Source organism: Rana temporaria, chromosome 6, assembly GCF_905171775.1.
Source record: "Rana temporaria chromosome 6, aRanTem1.1, whole genome shotgun sequence".
In the NCBI taxonomy this organism is placed as follows: domain Eukaryota; kingdom Metazoa; phylum Chordata; class Amphibia; order Anura; family Ranidae; genus Rana; species Rana temporaria.
The window spans coordinates 222,393,670-222,409,360 of record NC_053494.1 but is presented as its reverse complement, the minus strand read 5'-3'; the positions used below and the strand labels follow the sequence as shown (position 1 = coordinate 222,409,360).

Sequence of the window (15,691 nt, the reverse complement as noted above, 5' to 3'; positions counted from 1 at the left end):
GTTGGGGAGATGAGGGGGTGAGTTGAGGAGATGAGGGGGTGAGTTGAGGAGATGAGGGGGTGAGTTGAGGAGATGGAGGGGGTGAGTTGAGGAGATGGAGGGGGTGAGTTGAGGAGATGGAGGGGGTGAGTGGAGGGGGTGAGTTGAGGAGATGGGAGGGGGTGAGTGGAGGAGATGGGAGGGGGTGTGTTGAGGAGATGGGAGGGGGTGTGTTGAGGAGATGGAGGGGGTGTGTTGAGGAGATGGAGGGGGTGTGTTGAGGAGTGGAGAGATAGATCTGGGTGTTGTCGGCATAGAGGTGGTATTGGAAGCCATGGGAGGTTATCAACTGGCCCAAGGAAGAGGTATAGAGCGAGAATAGGAGGGGCCCAAGGGCGAAACCTGGGGGGACCCCAACAGAAAGAGGAGCGGAGGAGATGGAGTTGTAAGTGACGCTGAAAGTGCGCTGAGATAGGTAGGAGGAGAACCAGGATAAAGCAGAATCACGGAGGCCAAGGGAGTGAAGTTTCCTGAGCAGGAGCCGGTGGTCAGCTGTAAATCAAGAGAAAATCAAGAGTTTTTATCTACTCTTAAAAGATAAGATTAGTTTAGGGGTGTCAAACTCTATTTAATTGGGGGCTGCATCAGCATTATGATTGTCCTAAAATGGCCAGTGGTATCTGTAAGACTATAAATTTATGCCAGGCTTTTTTTTCTCAGACAATATGTGCTGGAACTCAACCACACCCCCTCCGAATTGCATCGAATGGTAGGTGTGGCCAAATTGCAAAAGTGGGAGGAGAGGGGCAATAAATACCAGGAGTGTGTAATGTGCAGAGTTCAGGGATGCGCTATGTAGATGCGCTGTGTAAAGAGTGCAGGGTTTAGGGATGCGCGGTGTAGAGAATGCAGGGTTTAGGAATGCGCAGTGTAGAGAGTGCAGGGTTTAGGGATGTGCTGTGTAGAGAGTGCAGGGTTTACGGATGTGCTGTGTAGATAGTGCAGGGTTTACGGATGTGCTGTGTAGAGAGTACAGGGTTTAGAGGTGTGCTGTGTAGAGAGTGCAGGGTTTAGGGATGTGCTGTGTAGACAGTGCAGGGTTTAGAGGTGTGCTGTGTAGAGTGCAGGGTTTAGGGATGTGCAGGGTTTAGGGATGTGCTGTGTAGAGAGTGCAGGGTTTAGAGGTGTGCTATTTAGAGGTTGCAGGGTTTAGGGATGTGCAATACACAGTGGGCAGAGTTCAGCTGTCTTTCACAGGCTTTCCACATCTCGCTTCTTCCTCTCCCCCTGGGTCCGAGGGCCACATGAAATGGCATTCGGCCTGCGGGCCTTGTGTTTAACACATGTGGTATAATTGGATTGTATTTAGTTATGAAATAGACATTTATACATATAACAGTATGGTAGAGCAGAGGTCAACCACAGAAATCACAGTGAGGGGGATTCATCAAAAATGGAGCAATCTGAAGAAATTGTGCCTGGCAGCCAATCAGATTCTGTCTTTCATTTTCAAGGCTTAAAGCAGGAAGTAGACCCAACGACCTCACAGTTTCCCAAATCTGTTACATTCAAGGCATGTCACAGTTGCTTGTGTGTTTTAAATGGCCGGTGTCATAACTGATCACATGTGATGCACCATGGCAACTGCAGATCAAACAATGGCTAAGATGGCCGCTTCCTTGGCTGAAAGGGAGAGGAGGGGTTTAGTTCTGCATTCAGCTGATTGGTTGCCATGCACATCTTGCTCCACAGATTTCCTCTACTCCAGTTTTGATAAATCCCCTTTCCTTTGCCTCACTGTATTTGAATAAAATGTTTTACCCACCCAGGTAGCTCGCCTCCACGGTGTACAGAGTATAAGAAACTCATTGACCCTAACCTCAGTCAGCACATTGATAAAAATTAAACCTTTCCATCACACTTGCTTTTCTATATTCAGACTTAAATAAGAACCCCAGGAGCAGGTCTGAGACAAGGGAGGGGGCAGAAAAGCAAGCTGCCTCAGGCACTGGTATCATATGAGTTGGGGGGGCACTGCAAGGTGAATTTGTGCTGACCGGAGTAGTGACAGCAGCTTCACAACTTCTGTCAGTTTAGCACTGGAAGAAAAAAGCTGAATCTGAAGAGGAGAAGAGCCAGGAGGAGGTGCAGGATGTGCTCTCTCTTCCTCCAACTTCTTCTAGAGGGTAATGGAGGAACATTGTACCCAGGGGTCAAGTCCTGGGGAAAAAAGTGTGGGAACTCCCACCTAAGATCCACTCCCCCACCAAAAAAAAAATGATATGCTCATATGCATAATTACTAAACCGAATGTTTTTTTTTGATCCACTGTACCTTAATAATCCTTTATGTTACTGGCCGCTTCCTGTATATGGATTCATCGGGTAGTGTGCGGGTATTCTGTCACTTCCTGTATATGGATTCATCGGGTAGTGTGCGGGTATTCTGTCACTTCCTGTATACGGATTCATCGGGTAGTGTGCGGGTATTCCATCACTTCTTGTATATGGATTCATCGGGTAGTGTGCGGGGATTCCGTCACTTCCTGTATATGGATTCATCGGGTAGTGTGCGGGTATTCTGTCACTTCCTGTATACGGATTCATCGGGTAGTGTGCGGGTATTCCATCACTTCTTGTATATGGATTCATCGGGTAGTGTGCGGGTATTCCGTCACTTCCTGTATATAGATTCATCGGGTAGTGTGCGGGTATTCCGTCACTTCCTGTATATGGATTCATCGGGTAGTGTGCGGGTATTCCGTCACTTCCTGTATATGGATTCATCGGGTATTGTGCGGGTATTCTGTCACTTCCTGTATATGGATTCATCGGGTAGTGTGCGGGTATTCCGTCACTTCCTGTATATGGAATCATCGGGTAGTGTGCGGGTATTCCGTCACTTCCTGTATATGGAATCATCGGGTAGTGTGCGGGTATTCCGTCACTTCCTGTATATGGATTCATCGGGTAGTGTGCGGGTATTCCGTCACTTCCTGTATATGGATTCATCGGGTAGTGTGCGGGTATTCCGTCACTTCCTGTATATGGATTCATCGGGTAGTGTGCGGGTATTCTGTCACTTCCTGTATATGGATTCATCGGGTAGTGTGCGGGTATTCCGTCACTTCCTGTATATGGATTCATCGGGTAGTGTGCGGGTATTCCGTCACTTCCTGTATATGGATTCATCGGGTAGTGTGCAGGTATTCTGTCACTTCCTGTATATGGAATCATCAGGTAGTGTGCGGGTATTCCGTCACTTCCTGTATATGGATTCATGGGGTAGTGTGCGGGTATTCCGTCACTTCCTGTATATGGATTCATCGGGTAGTGTGCGGGTATTCCGTCACTTCCTGTATATGGATTCATCGGGTAGTGTGCGGGTATTCCGTCACTTCCTGTATATGGATTCATCGGGTAGTGTGCGGGTATTCCGTCACTTCCTGTATATGGATTCATCGGGTAGTGTGCGGGTATTCTGTCACTTCCTGTATATTTATTTATTTATTTATTAAAATGCTTATAAAACACAGCGCAGTCTTACACACGTGCCTCGATGCGCTGGCGGGATAAAAACAGAACAGAAAAGGGGCAAAAACTACATCAACCAAACAAGTGACAATAAAACAATAACAATCAGCGAATAAAAATATAAAACATACAAAGCTAAATATATAAAATTTTTGAGCTATCAGAATACTTAATATACTAATATTTAAGTCACCCCGAAAGCCTGGATAAATAGCCATGTTTTTAACAATCTCCTCAACTTTAGGAGATCATTTTCCAGTCTTATATGAAGGGGCAAGGAGTTCCAGAACTGAGCTCCTTGAACTTCCAGGGTCCTCCCACCACATTTGTTTTTAGCAAATTTGGGGATGTTCAACAAAGCCAAATTCTCAGACCGCAGCGATCTAGTAGGCACATGTCTGATGAATTTTTCTCTGAGATAGCCCGGTCCAAAACCATGGATGGCCTTATGCACAAGACACCCCGTCTTAAACTGAGCACGTTGTGCCACGGGCAGCCAGTGTAAGGCTTGTAGGGATGGAGTGATGTGATCATACCGGCCCACGCCCGTGAGTAACCTGGCAGCCGCATTCTGCACCAGCTGAAGCTTGTGCAAGATGTTCTTAACACACCCATATACAGGGCATTGCAATAATCAAGTCGACTACCAACCATTGCATTGACCATAGAGATTTTGTCAGAGTCCTCGATAAAGCGAAACGTAGATCTCAGGAGTCTCAAGTGGAAGTGGCATACACTTACCACTTGATTCACCTGGCTACGCAATGCCAACTTAGAATCAAGGATAACCCCCAGGTCCCTGACCTTAGAGACTGGTACCGGACTCGGTTTAAAGGAGTCTGGCCAGTCGGGCATCTTACTAGGGCAATCATGGTTACTGAAGATCATAGTTTCAGTTTTGGAGCCATTAAGCTTGAGGTAATTGGCTCCCATCCAGGTTCTAATCTCCTTCAAACAAGAGGCAAGATCAACTTGCCTCTCGTTGGTCCTGGGGAGGCGGAAGTATATCTGGGTGTCGTCTGCGTAGACGTGGAAGAGAAGGTTATGGCGGCGTATGATGTACAACAATGGTCTCATGTAGATATTAAACAGGATGGGCGATAATGCCGAACCCTGCGGGACCCCACAGGAGAGAGAGCTATCAGCAGAGTAATACGGTCCCAATCTTACCCGCTGAACTCTCTCCTGCAGAAATGAGGCCATCCATGCCAAAGCAGTACCATCAGTGCCAGCCACAGTCCCTAGTCTTTCCAACAGTCTGGTATGATCAATGGTGTCGAAGGCTGCAGACAGATCCAGAAGTATATGGATTCATCGGGTAGTGTGCGGGTATTCGGTCACTTCCTGTATATGGATTCATCGGGTAGTGTGCGGGTATTCGGTCACTTCCTGTATATGGATTCATCGGGTAGTGTGCGGGTATTCTGTCACTTCCTGTATATGGATTCATCGGGTAGTGTGCGGGTATTCTGTCACTTCCTGTATATGGATTCATCGGGTAGTGTGCGGGTATTCCGTCACTTCCTGTATATGGATTCATCGGGTAGTGTGCGGGTATTCCGTCACTTCCTGTATATGGATTCCTCGGGTAGTGTGCGGGTATTCCGTCACTTCCTGTATATGGATTCATCGGGTAGTGTGCGGGTATTCCGTCACTTCCTGTATATGGATTCATCGGGTAGTGTGCGGGTATTCTGTCACTTCCTGTATATGGATTCATCGGGTAGTGTGCGGGTATTCCGTCACTTCCTGTATATGGATTCATCGGGTAGTGTGCGGGTATTCCGTCACTTCCTGTATATGGATTCCTCGGGTAGTGTGCGGGTATTCCGTCACTTCCTGTATATGGATTCATCGGGTAGTGTGCGGGTATTCCGTCACTTCCTGTATATGGATTCATCGGGTAGTGTGCGGGTATTCTGTCACTTCCTGTATATGGATTCATCGGGTGGTGTGCGGGTATTCCGTCACTTCCTGTATATGGATTCATCGGGTGGTGTGCGGGTATTCTGTCACTTCCTGTATATGGATTCATCGGGTGGTGTGCGGGTATTCCGTCACTTCCTGTATATGGATTCATCGGGTGGTGTGCGGGTATTCTGTCACTTCCTGTATATGGATTCATCGGGTAGTGTGCGGGTATTCCGTCACTTCCTGTATATGGATTCATCGGGTAGTGTGCGGGTATTCCGTCACTTCCTGTATATGGATTCATCGGGTAGTGTGCAGGTATTCCGTCACTTCCTGTATATGGATTCATCGGGTGGTGTGCGGGTATTCCGTCACTTCCTGTATATGGATTCATCGGGTAGTGTGCGGGTATTCTGTCACTTCCTGTATATGGATTCATCGGGTAGTGTGCAGGTATTCTGTCACTTCCTGTATATGGATTCATCGGGTAGTGTGCGGGTATTCTGTCACTTCCTGTATATGGATTCATTGGGTAGTGTGCGGGTATTCTGTCACTTCCTGTATATGGATTCATCGGGTAGTGTGCGGGTATTCTGTCACTTCCTGTATATGGATTCATCGGGTGGTGTGCGGGTATTCCGTCACTTCCTGTATATGGATTCATCGGGTGGTGTGCGGGTATTCTGTCACTTCCTGTATATGGATTCATCGGGTGGTGTGCGGGTATTCCGTCACTTCCTGTATATGGATTCATCGGGTGGTGTGCGGGTATTCTGTCACTTCCTGTATATGGATTCATCGGGTGGTGTGCGGGTATTCCGTCACTTCCTGTATATGGATTCATCGGGTAGTGTGCGGGTATTCCGTCACTTCCTGTATATGGATTCATCGGGTGGTGTGCGGGTATTCCGTCACTTCCTGTATATGGATTCATCGGGTGGTGTGCGGGTATTCTGTCACTTCCTGTATATGGATTCATCGGGTGGTGTGCGGGTATTCCGTCACTTCCTGTATATGGATTCATCGGGTAGTGTGCGGGTATTCCGTCACTTCCTGTATATGGATTCATCGGGTAGTGTGCGGGTATTCCGTCACTTCCTGTATATGGATTCATCGGGTAGTGTGCGGGTATTCCGTCACTTCCTCGATGCCACAATGTCTCCTGGGAGCTTTTGTCATTGTTCCCAGGAGACCTCTGCAATGAATCCTGATGAATCCATATACAGGAAGCGACCAGTAACATAAAGGATTACTAAGGTTTGCCTGCCCCTGACAGTGACTCGAGCTGGCCCCACATTGCAGCCTCACTGTGCCCCACATTGCAGCCTCACTGTGCCCCACATTGCAGCCTCACTGTGCCCCACATTGCAGCCTCACTGTGCCCAAACTAAAAAATAAACAAATTTGTCTAGTGATATAGAGAAAAATATGTTGTGGGTGTGTGGGACATTATTGGCACCAGGAACCACATGAAACAATTGTTAAAGCGGAGGTTCACCCTTTAAAACATTTTTTGACATCACACGGAGTCGCGCCATCCTACCGACACAATGCCAGTGTTTTTTTTGTTTTTTTTGTCAGCACATACCTCTTAATCCCGATTTTCACCTCACGGCAATCCCGCGGGAGTGGGTGTTCCCAAGCACTGCCTGTGATTGACAGGCTTCCGAACGGCGCATACTGCTCGTCACAGGTTGCCGGAAAAACCCGAACGTCGGTGCGGCTCTATACAGCGCCTGCGCACCGACGTTCGGGTTCTGTCGGCAACCTCCTTTACTAGCGCCCAGAAGCGATTCAGTTCGCATGCGCCGCGCTTTATAAGTTTTTCATTCATTCATTCATTCAACCTGTGACGCGCAGTATGCGCCGTTCGGAAGCCTGTCAATCACAGGCAGTGCTTGGGAACGCCCACTCCCGCGGGATCGCCGTGAGGTGAAAATCGGGATTAAGAGATATGTGCTGACAAAAAAAAAAAAACACTGGCATTGTGTCGGTAGGATGGCGCGACTTTGTGTAATGTCAAAAAATGTTTTAAAGGGTGATCCTCCGCTTTAAGTAAAAACAATTTCTTTACATCTTTATTGTTCCAACAGTTACAACAATATAAAATATCTGTAGAGGAGAGCCGCGGTATAGCTCTGTATCGCTCTCATACACAGCCCCGCCTCCTCCTAACCCCAAGCCTGTAATAGACAGAATGCGGGTCCAGTGCCTGGTTGTGTTCTGTCTATTACAGGCTTGGGGTTAGGAGGAGGCGGGGCTGTGTATGAGAGCGAGCAGAGCGGAGGAAAATTCAATGTAATGCTGTTACAGTGGGCTATACGCGGCTCGCCTCTACCTCCATGCTCTCTGCCACAGGGCGATCGCTGGGAGAACAGCTCCCAATCAACCCCGCCCGCCGGCGGTGCTCGTCCCCCACTCCCAGGCAGCCCAGCTCCTCGCCAGACCTCATTTTTCACTTGCACTGTAGGCGAGTGGAAAATTTGAGGTCTGCCTTTTATTAAAGATAAAAAATGGTGTCACCAAATGTAAATCCATCGTCGATCACGATGCCCACCGATCTGAAAAATAAAAAAACAAAAACGTTCCTGCCAATATGACGGCTGGCTGTCACTGCAGGCTCCGCTGTTTGACAGTTCTTATATAGGTAAGGGGTGGGGTCACTTGGCTACATCACCTGGTGGCACCACCCCCATCTCACATTACAGACCGGTGCATGCTGGGTCAGTGATGTCAGAAGGGGGGGCGGTGCCACCAGGTGATGTCACCAGGTGATCCTGCCCCATACCTAATATAAGAACTGTCAAACCGCAAGCCTGCAGTAAGCGGCAAGAGCCTTCATGTCAGTGGGAGGGCGTCGTGATTGTCAATGGATCTACATTGGGGGACACAATTTTTTTAATAAAGGATCCAGATTCCGCTAAGCCCCCTGCCTGCAGACCCCCCACAACTACCGGCCATCAACATGGGAACAAGATGCTTTGTGGTAAGGGGCAGAGACCCAAAGCACCCACACCACACCCCATGTTGAGGGCATGGGGCCTGGTATGGTTTGGGAGGGGGGGAGCTCGCCCCTCCTTTTCCTGACCTGCCAGGCTGCATGCCTGGATAAGGGTCTGGCATGGATTTTGGGGGGGAACCCACGCCGTTTCTTTAAATTCTGGCGTGGTTCCCCTTAGCCCATACCACACCCTGCGGGGGGCAGTCAGTCATTGCTATACACAGGCTGATGTCTGAATACAGGAGGTGTGCAGGGCTCCCTCCTCTCTTCTCATGACTCCCATTATCTCATTATCCAGGAGAACCATCCTCGTCCCGGAAGATCTTTCTCAGGTGCCAGACGTACGGCTTATTTACCGGATAACAAGGAGGGGAATGAGATCCTTCTTCTGCTGAAAAGAGCCTTTGATCAGCGACTGATCTTCACTGTGGGAGATTCTCGTACATCCGGCGCCACCGACACCGTCACCTGGAATGATGTCCACCATAAAACCAGTACAAGCGGGGGCCCCCAGAGGTAAGATGATTACATATCATATACAGAGAGATGTGTGGTATACAGTATACAGCTTGTATTGAATTGTATTGTAACTGGATTGTCTCCCTTTATTTTGTAGAGCGCTGCGCAAACTGTAGGCACTATATAAATCCGGTATAACCACAATACAGAGAAGAGGGTTATGGGGGGAGGAGGAGTAGTATATTCTGTCCGACTTCTGTATACAGTATATATGTGTGTAATGTAGATACACATGGTCGGACAGACCGTACAGGGGCCTAAGGAAGGAACAGGCATGCTCCGAACGCACGCCATCTTGACCACGCCCACTGCTGCTTCTCCATCCCTATGGGGACACTTGGCTGAGATATGGTGCAATACTGTGGATCACAGATTAAGCATGGACAACAGCAAAAAAGCAGATGCACTCACGAATCCCCTCTTCAGATACAGCCTTTGAACATAGCCTTACAAGCCGCTCAGTATAGCGATCTCCTCACACAGATGAACGTCCGTTGATCGCGTCACTAGGCTCTTCCCCTACGCGTTACATCACTCGGCACGTGACTTAAGTGACTGAAAATTTTGAGTGGGGACACTAGTTCTGCGCAGGGCCGCCATCAGGCATTATGGGGCCCCTTGCACAGCTTAAGGCATGGGCCCCCTGGAGCAGAGAATGGGGGGGCGGGGCTTCCGCCTGAAATTGAGAAGCGGGGGAGGGGTGGCTGCCACGAATTTAACAAGTAGAAATAAAGAAAAATATATATAAAAAAAAAGGGGGCCTTTAATGAAAAGAAATAAAAAAAATATATATTTTTTTTAAAAAGGGGGGGTTGCCATCTGGGGACCTCTAAACCCTATATATATATATATATATATATATATATATATATACAGTACATATACAAATTATTATTATTTTTTATAAAAAGAAATTACAAAAAAATGGGGGTTGCCATCCGGGACCTCTGGGTCCTTTAATAAAAAATAAATAAAAACAAATATATAAACAAAAAGTTTCCATCCTGGGCCCTTTAATAATAAATATATATATATATATATATATATATATATATATATATATATATATATATATATATATATATATATATATATAAAATAAAATAAAAGAAATAAAAAAAAAATATATATAAAAAAAGATTTTTTTTTTAATAAAGAAAAGGGGGTTGTCATCCGGGGGCCCTGGGGATCTCTGGGCCCCTGGGGACCTCCTGACCCCTAAAAAAAAGTGTCCCTTTTAATAAAAAAAAATATATATATATATATATATATATATATATATATTAAACAAAAATGGGTTTCCATCCGGGGCCCTGTGGACCTCCGGACCCCTAAAAAATATATATATATTTTTTTAAAGGGGGTTGCCATCCGGGCCCCTGGGGACCTCCGGGCCCCTTACAGGTGTACTGCCTGTACCCCCCTGATGGCGGCCCTGGTTCTGAGTGCGAGGGGGGGGGATTGGCAATGAATTCCCTATATTTGCATAGATTTCCTCTCACTTCCTGTTTGGCTATGAGGCAGGGAGTGAAGGGAAATCTCTGCAATGGGACAGGGATGGTAAAAAAACAAACTGGCAGGGGCTCTAACCCTCCCTTACTCCTATAGTTCTACTTTAAGCACAAATTTCTGATAATTTTATTGAGAGTATATAACCATGCCAATGGTGCAGCAGAAACATCTAGTACAGTGAGAAAGGTTTGTGGTCCAGGATGATAGGACAGTCAAAATTAGAAGCAGGGCGGGCTGAGCTGGCTGCGGGCGGAGCCGAGCGTGGCCGAGCCTAGCCGAGCGCGCAGTACACTCGGCTCGGCTCTAGGCTGCCATTTATTTTTGACACTGAGACAGCGGGGATCGGCGTATATCGCGCACCCACGATTTTCTCGATTTTAAGGGGGAAAAAAGTGCGCGGTATACGCCGATAAATACGGTACTTGTATGTTCAGCCAATCAGCTTCCTGTACATTCTAGTGAATGGGGGAATAGATGTATATTAGTGGAAGAGTTTATAGGTTGCAGAAATAGGAAAGGGACGCACTGGGTCTCTGAAGGATTCTATTATTTTTATATATATTCTGTTGGATTTTCATCAGCTTCTGGGATCCAATAAACATTCCATTCTCTGGAGAAGAACCGAGGCTGCATGATAATTAAATTGGAGGAGTTTGTGTTCCGCGCGCCTCTTTCCACATAACTAATAATTATAATCATTGGCCCGGATTCAGAGAGCAATTGCGCCTGCTTAACCATAGTTACGCAGCGCAATTGCTTACTTGCGCCGGCGTTACGAATGCTCCTGATTCAGGAACATCGTAACGCCGACCGCAGCCTAAAATCTGCGTGGCATAAGGCTCTTATGCCACGCATATCTTAGGCTGCATTCTTGCGATGGCCGCTAGGGGGCGCTCCCATTGTGCTCAGTGTATAGTATGCAAATTGCATACTAACACCGATTCACAACGTTGCGCGAGCCCTGCGTACGCAAGTTACGTCGTTTCCGTACGGCGTGTTTAGCGTAAGGCTGCCCCTTCTAATAGTAGGGGCAGCCAATGCTAAAGTATACCCGTCTTTCCCGCGTCGTGAAATTTGAATTTCACGTCGTTTGCGTAATTGATTTGTGAATGGCGCTGGACGCCATTCACGTTCACTTGGAAGCAAATGACGTCCTTGCGACGTCATTTGCCGCAATGCACGTCGGGAAAGTTTCCCGACGGAGCATGCGCTCTACGCTCGGCGCGGGAGCGCGCCTAATTTAAATGATTCCCGCCCCCTACGGAATCATTTACATTAGGCGCCCTTACGCAGGGCAAGTTTTCACAGCGCACACGCAATTTACACACAATCTACTGCTCCGTGAATCGCGGGTAGCGCAGGAAATTTGCGGGGGCGCAGGGCAAAAATGCTGCCCTGCGCCTCCGTAAAAAAGGGGCAAATGTACCTGAACCTGGGCCATTATTATTTATTAATATGACTTGGCGAAGGAGGGACTATTCTATTAGGAGAGCAGAGTAGGAATTGTATATACAGAGGAGATACAGTAGAAGGTATACATTGTATCATTTGATTATGTTTTGTGTTTTTTCTTCCCGTAGTTTCGGTTACCCGGATCCGGATTACCTGAACCGCGTGCGGGACGAACTGAAAGCGAAGGGGGTCGAGTAAAAAAAAAAAAATGACGGCAATCTGTATTTGTTGTATTTCCGGCTCCATGGGGTTTAGTCGTCGGGGGCGGAGTAACCCCTCGCTATAAATATGTCATGTGAGGAGATTTTGGTTTTGTAGAACAATGTGAGAAAGGTCGGCCGTACGTTATACAATTTTCTTGTCAAATTTCCCTTTAGATTGACTAAAACCGTAGACTATGAGGTCACAGCTAAACCCTTTCAGTTGGTAGGCAGTCAGGCCCGCCCTCGCACTACATAGTTGAAGGGAAATCGAAAGGAAATAAAACAAGAAAGTCAAATAATGTGTGGCCAGGATGTTATTTTTATTTTTTTCTCCTTCTTCTGTCCATGGATTGTGCACATCTTGGGGATGCTTTGTACGGGGGGATGCTTTGTATGGGGGGTGCTTTGTACGGGGGGATGCTTTGTATGGGGGGTGCTTTGTATGGGGGGGGGGTGCTTTGTATGGGGGGGGGGATGCTTTGTATGGGAATTATCTGTGGATGTCTGCGCACCCTCCAGCAGCGGCGGAATGTGAACTGAATGTGTCGGCGCTGTGCATTCGGAAAGCTGCCTGCTGCCCAGCTCAGAAGGGTGACAACACTGCAGCCAAATGGACAAAGCGTTGTCACCCTGAGAAAGGAAGTTCCTGGGGGTACACCGGGTTATAGGAACACCAGGAATGATTTCATTTTAAGCAGCAAATATATAAAAAAAAATAATGTTTTGCCATTACTGGATCCCATGCAGCATTGTGTTGGGTTTAGTTACACTTTAGATGCTGCGTTGGCATTGTCAGTCCTCATGCTGGCTGCACTCTGTATGGATGATATATATTATATCTGAATCTGACTGTCTATGGGGGGGGGGGGGGGTTTGGCGTCTGCACACCATTACCAGCGACAATGTTCATCTATCACTGAGTACAGTTACCAGAGTAGGTCAGATCACATCTATATATTATGACGAGTGGATTTGCTACATTGTAATTGCAATCTGTATCCATAGGGATCTATGTACCATGTTTTCCAAAAATAAGCCCGGGTCTTATATTAATTTTGGCATAGAAAAACACACTAGGGCTTATTGTCGGGGTAGGGCTTGCCATTTAAATCCCCTTGTGTAAACATAGTAAAAGTGCTTGTAAACTGCGAGAATCCTCTCTATTACAGTACAATACAATGTAAATCTTATGTGTTTCTATAATCTGTCACATACCTTCTTATAGCGCCGAGATTCCCTCTGTGTATACCAGGAGTCCTATGTTCATATCAGGAGCCCCCCCCCCCGTAACATCAGATTCCCCCTGTGTATATCAGAGTTGCCTGTTCATTTCAGGAGCCCCCCCAGATGACATCGGAGTCCCCCTGGTCACATTGGCATCCCCCAATTCACAACAGGAGTCCCTCAGTTTGCAACAAGAATGCCCCCTGGTCACTTTAGAGTCCCATATACATCAGGACCCCCCCCCCCCCTTCACATAGCTCACAGTGTTGTATATTAGAGTATGGGGGCCGGGAAGGGGAGTCGGTCTGGAGTTGCATAGAGCACAGGCTCCTCCCACTAAACAGACTCCCCAATGTGGGCATAGTGGGCCCCGTCCCCCTTACGGTCCATGTGCCCAGAATACATTGGGGATACCCCACTGGTTCCTCCTTCTCCGCCTCTCTCACCAGGGGCTGGTTCTTCCTCCTCCTCTCTCACCGGGGTCTGGTTCTTCCTCCTCCTCCATTCTCACCGGGGTCTGGTTCTTCCTCCTCCTCCATTCTCACCGGGGTCTGGTTCTTCCTCCTCCTCCATTCTCACCTGGGGATGGTTCTTCCTCCTCCTCCATTCTCACCGGGGTCTGGTTCTTCCTCCTCCTCCATTCTCACCTGGGGCTGGTTCTTCCTCCTCCTCTCTCTCACCGGGGTCTGGTTCTTCCTCCTCCTCTCTCTCACCGGGGTCTGGTTCTTCCTCCTCCTCTCTCTCACCGGGGTCTGGTTCTTCCTCCTCCTCTCTCACCGGGGTCTGGTTCTTCCTCCTCCTCTCCCACTGGGGTCTGGTTCTTCCTCCTCCTCTCTCACTGGGGTCTGGTTCTTCCTCCTCCTCTCCCACTGGGGTCTGGTTCTTCCTCCTCCTCCATTCTCACCTGGGGCTGGTTCTTCCTCCTCCTCTCTCTCACCGGGGTCTGGTTCTTCCTCCTCCTCTCTCTCACGGGGGTCTGGTTCTTCCTCCTCCTCTCTCACTGGGGTCTGGTTCTTCCTCCTCCTCTCCCACTGGGGTCTGGTTCTTCCTACTCCTCCTCTCTCACCGGGGGCTGATTCTTCCTCCTCCTCCATTCTCACCAGGGTCAGGTTCTTCCTCCTCCTCCTCTCTCACCGGGGTCTGGTTTTTCCTCCTCCTATTCTTACCGGGGTCTGGTTCTTCCTCCTCCTCCTCTCTCACCAGGGTCTGGTTCTTCCTCCTCCTCTCTTGCTGGTGTCTGGTTCTTCCTCCTCCTCTCTCACCAGGGTCTGGTTTTTCCTCCTCCTCCTCCTCTCTCACCGGGGTCTGGTTCTTCTTCCTCCTCCTCCTCCTCCTCTCTCACTGGGGTCCGGTTCTTCTTCCTCCTCCTCTCTCACCGGTGTCTGGTTCTTCTTCCTCCTCCTCTCTCACCGGTGTCTGGTTCTTCTTCCTCCTCCTCTCTCAACGGGGTCTGGTTCTTCTTCCTCCTCCTCTCTCAACGGTGTCTGGTTCTTCCTCCTCCTCTTTCGCTGGGGTTTGGTTCTTCCTCCTCCTCTCTCGCCGGGGTCTGGTTCTTCTTCTTCCTTCTCCTCTCTCGCCGGGGTCTGGTTCTTCTTCTTCCTTTTCCTCTCTCACCGGGGTCTGGTTCGTCTTCCTCCTCCTCTCTCACCGGGGTCTGGTTCTTCCTCCTCCTACTCCTCCTCTCTCACCTGGGTCTGGTTCTTCCTCCTCTCTCACCTGGGTCTGGTTCTTCCTTCTCTCTCACCGGGGTCTGGTTCTTCCTCCTCCTACTCCTCCTCTCTCACCTGGGTCTGGTTCTTCCTCCTCTCTCACTGGGGTCTGGTTCTTCCTCCTCTCTCACTGGGGTCTGGTTCTTCCTCCTCCTCTCTCACCGGGGTCTGGTTCTTCCTCCTCCTCCTCCTCCTCTCTCACCGGGGTCTGGTTCTTCCTCCTCCTCTCTCGCTGGGGTTTGGTTCTTCCTCCTCCTCTCTCGCCGGGGTCTGGTTCTTCTTCTTCTTCTTCTTCCTTCTCCTCTCTCACCAGGGTCTGGTTCGTCTTCCTCCTCCTCTCTCACCGGGGTCTGGTTCTTCCTCCTCCTACTCCTCCTCTCTCACCTGGGTCTGGTTCTTCCTTCTCTCTCACCGGGGTCTGGTTCTTCCTCCTCCTCTCTCACCTGGGTCTGGTTCTTCCTCCTCCTCTCTCACCGGGGTCTGGTTCTTCCTCCTCCTCCTCTCTCACCGGGGTCTGGTTCTTCTTCCTCCTTCTCCTCTCACCGGGGTCTGGTTCTTCCTCCTCCTCCTCTCTCACCGGGGTCTGGTTCTTCTTCCTCCTCTCTCACCGGGGTCTGGTTCTTCTTCCTCCTCTCTCACCGGGGTCTG

General features: G+C 48.7%; 2 protein-coding genes across 4 annotated transcripts in view; both read left to right on the top strand.

The window, feature by feature from the left end:
* The window catches only part of LOC120944304 (E3 ubiquitin-protein ligase DTX3L-like), a 73,900-nt gene extending 61,491 nt beyond the window's left edge, over nt 1-12,409 (top strand). For all 3 annotated transcript variants that reach the window (XM_040358338.1, XM_040358337.1, XM_040358339.1), the window contains 2 exons: nt 8,723-8,940; nt 12,036-12,409. In XM_040358338.1, coding sequence (XP_040214272.1) covers nt 8,723-8,940; nt 12,036-12,105 — 288 coding nt within the window. In that variant the 3' untranslated portion in view covers nt 12,106-12,409. The remainder of the gene's footprint in view (nt 1-8,722; nt 8,941-12,035) is intronic.
* Nucleotides 1-15,691, top strand: part of LOC120944301 (protein mono-ADP-ribosyltransferase PARP14-like) — a 575,277-nt gene that overhangs the window by 327,941 nt on the left and 231,645 nt on the right. The window lies entirely within an intron of this gene.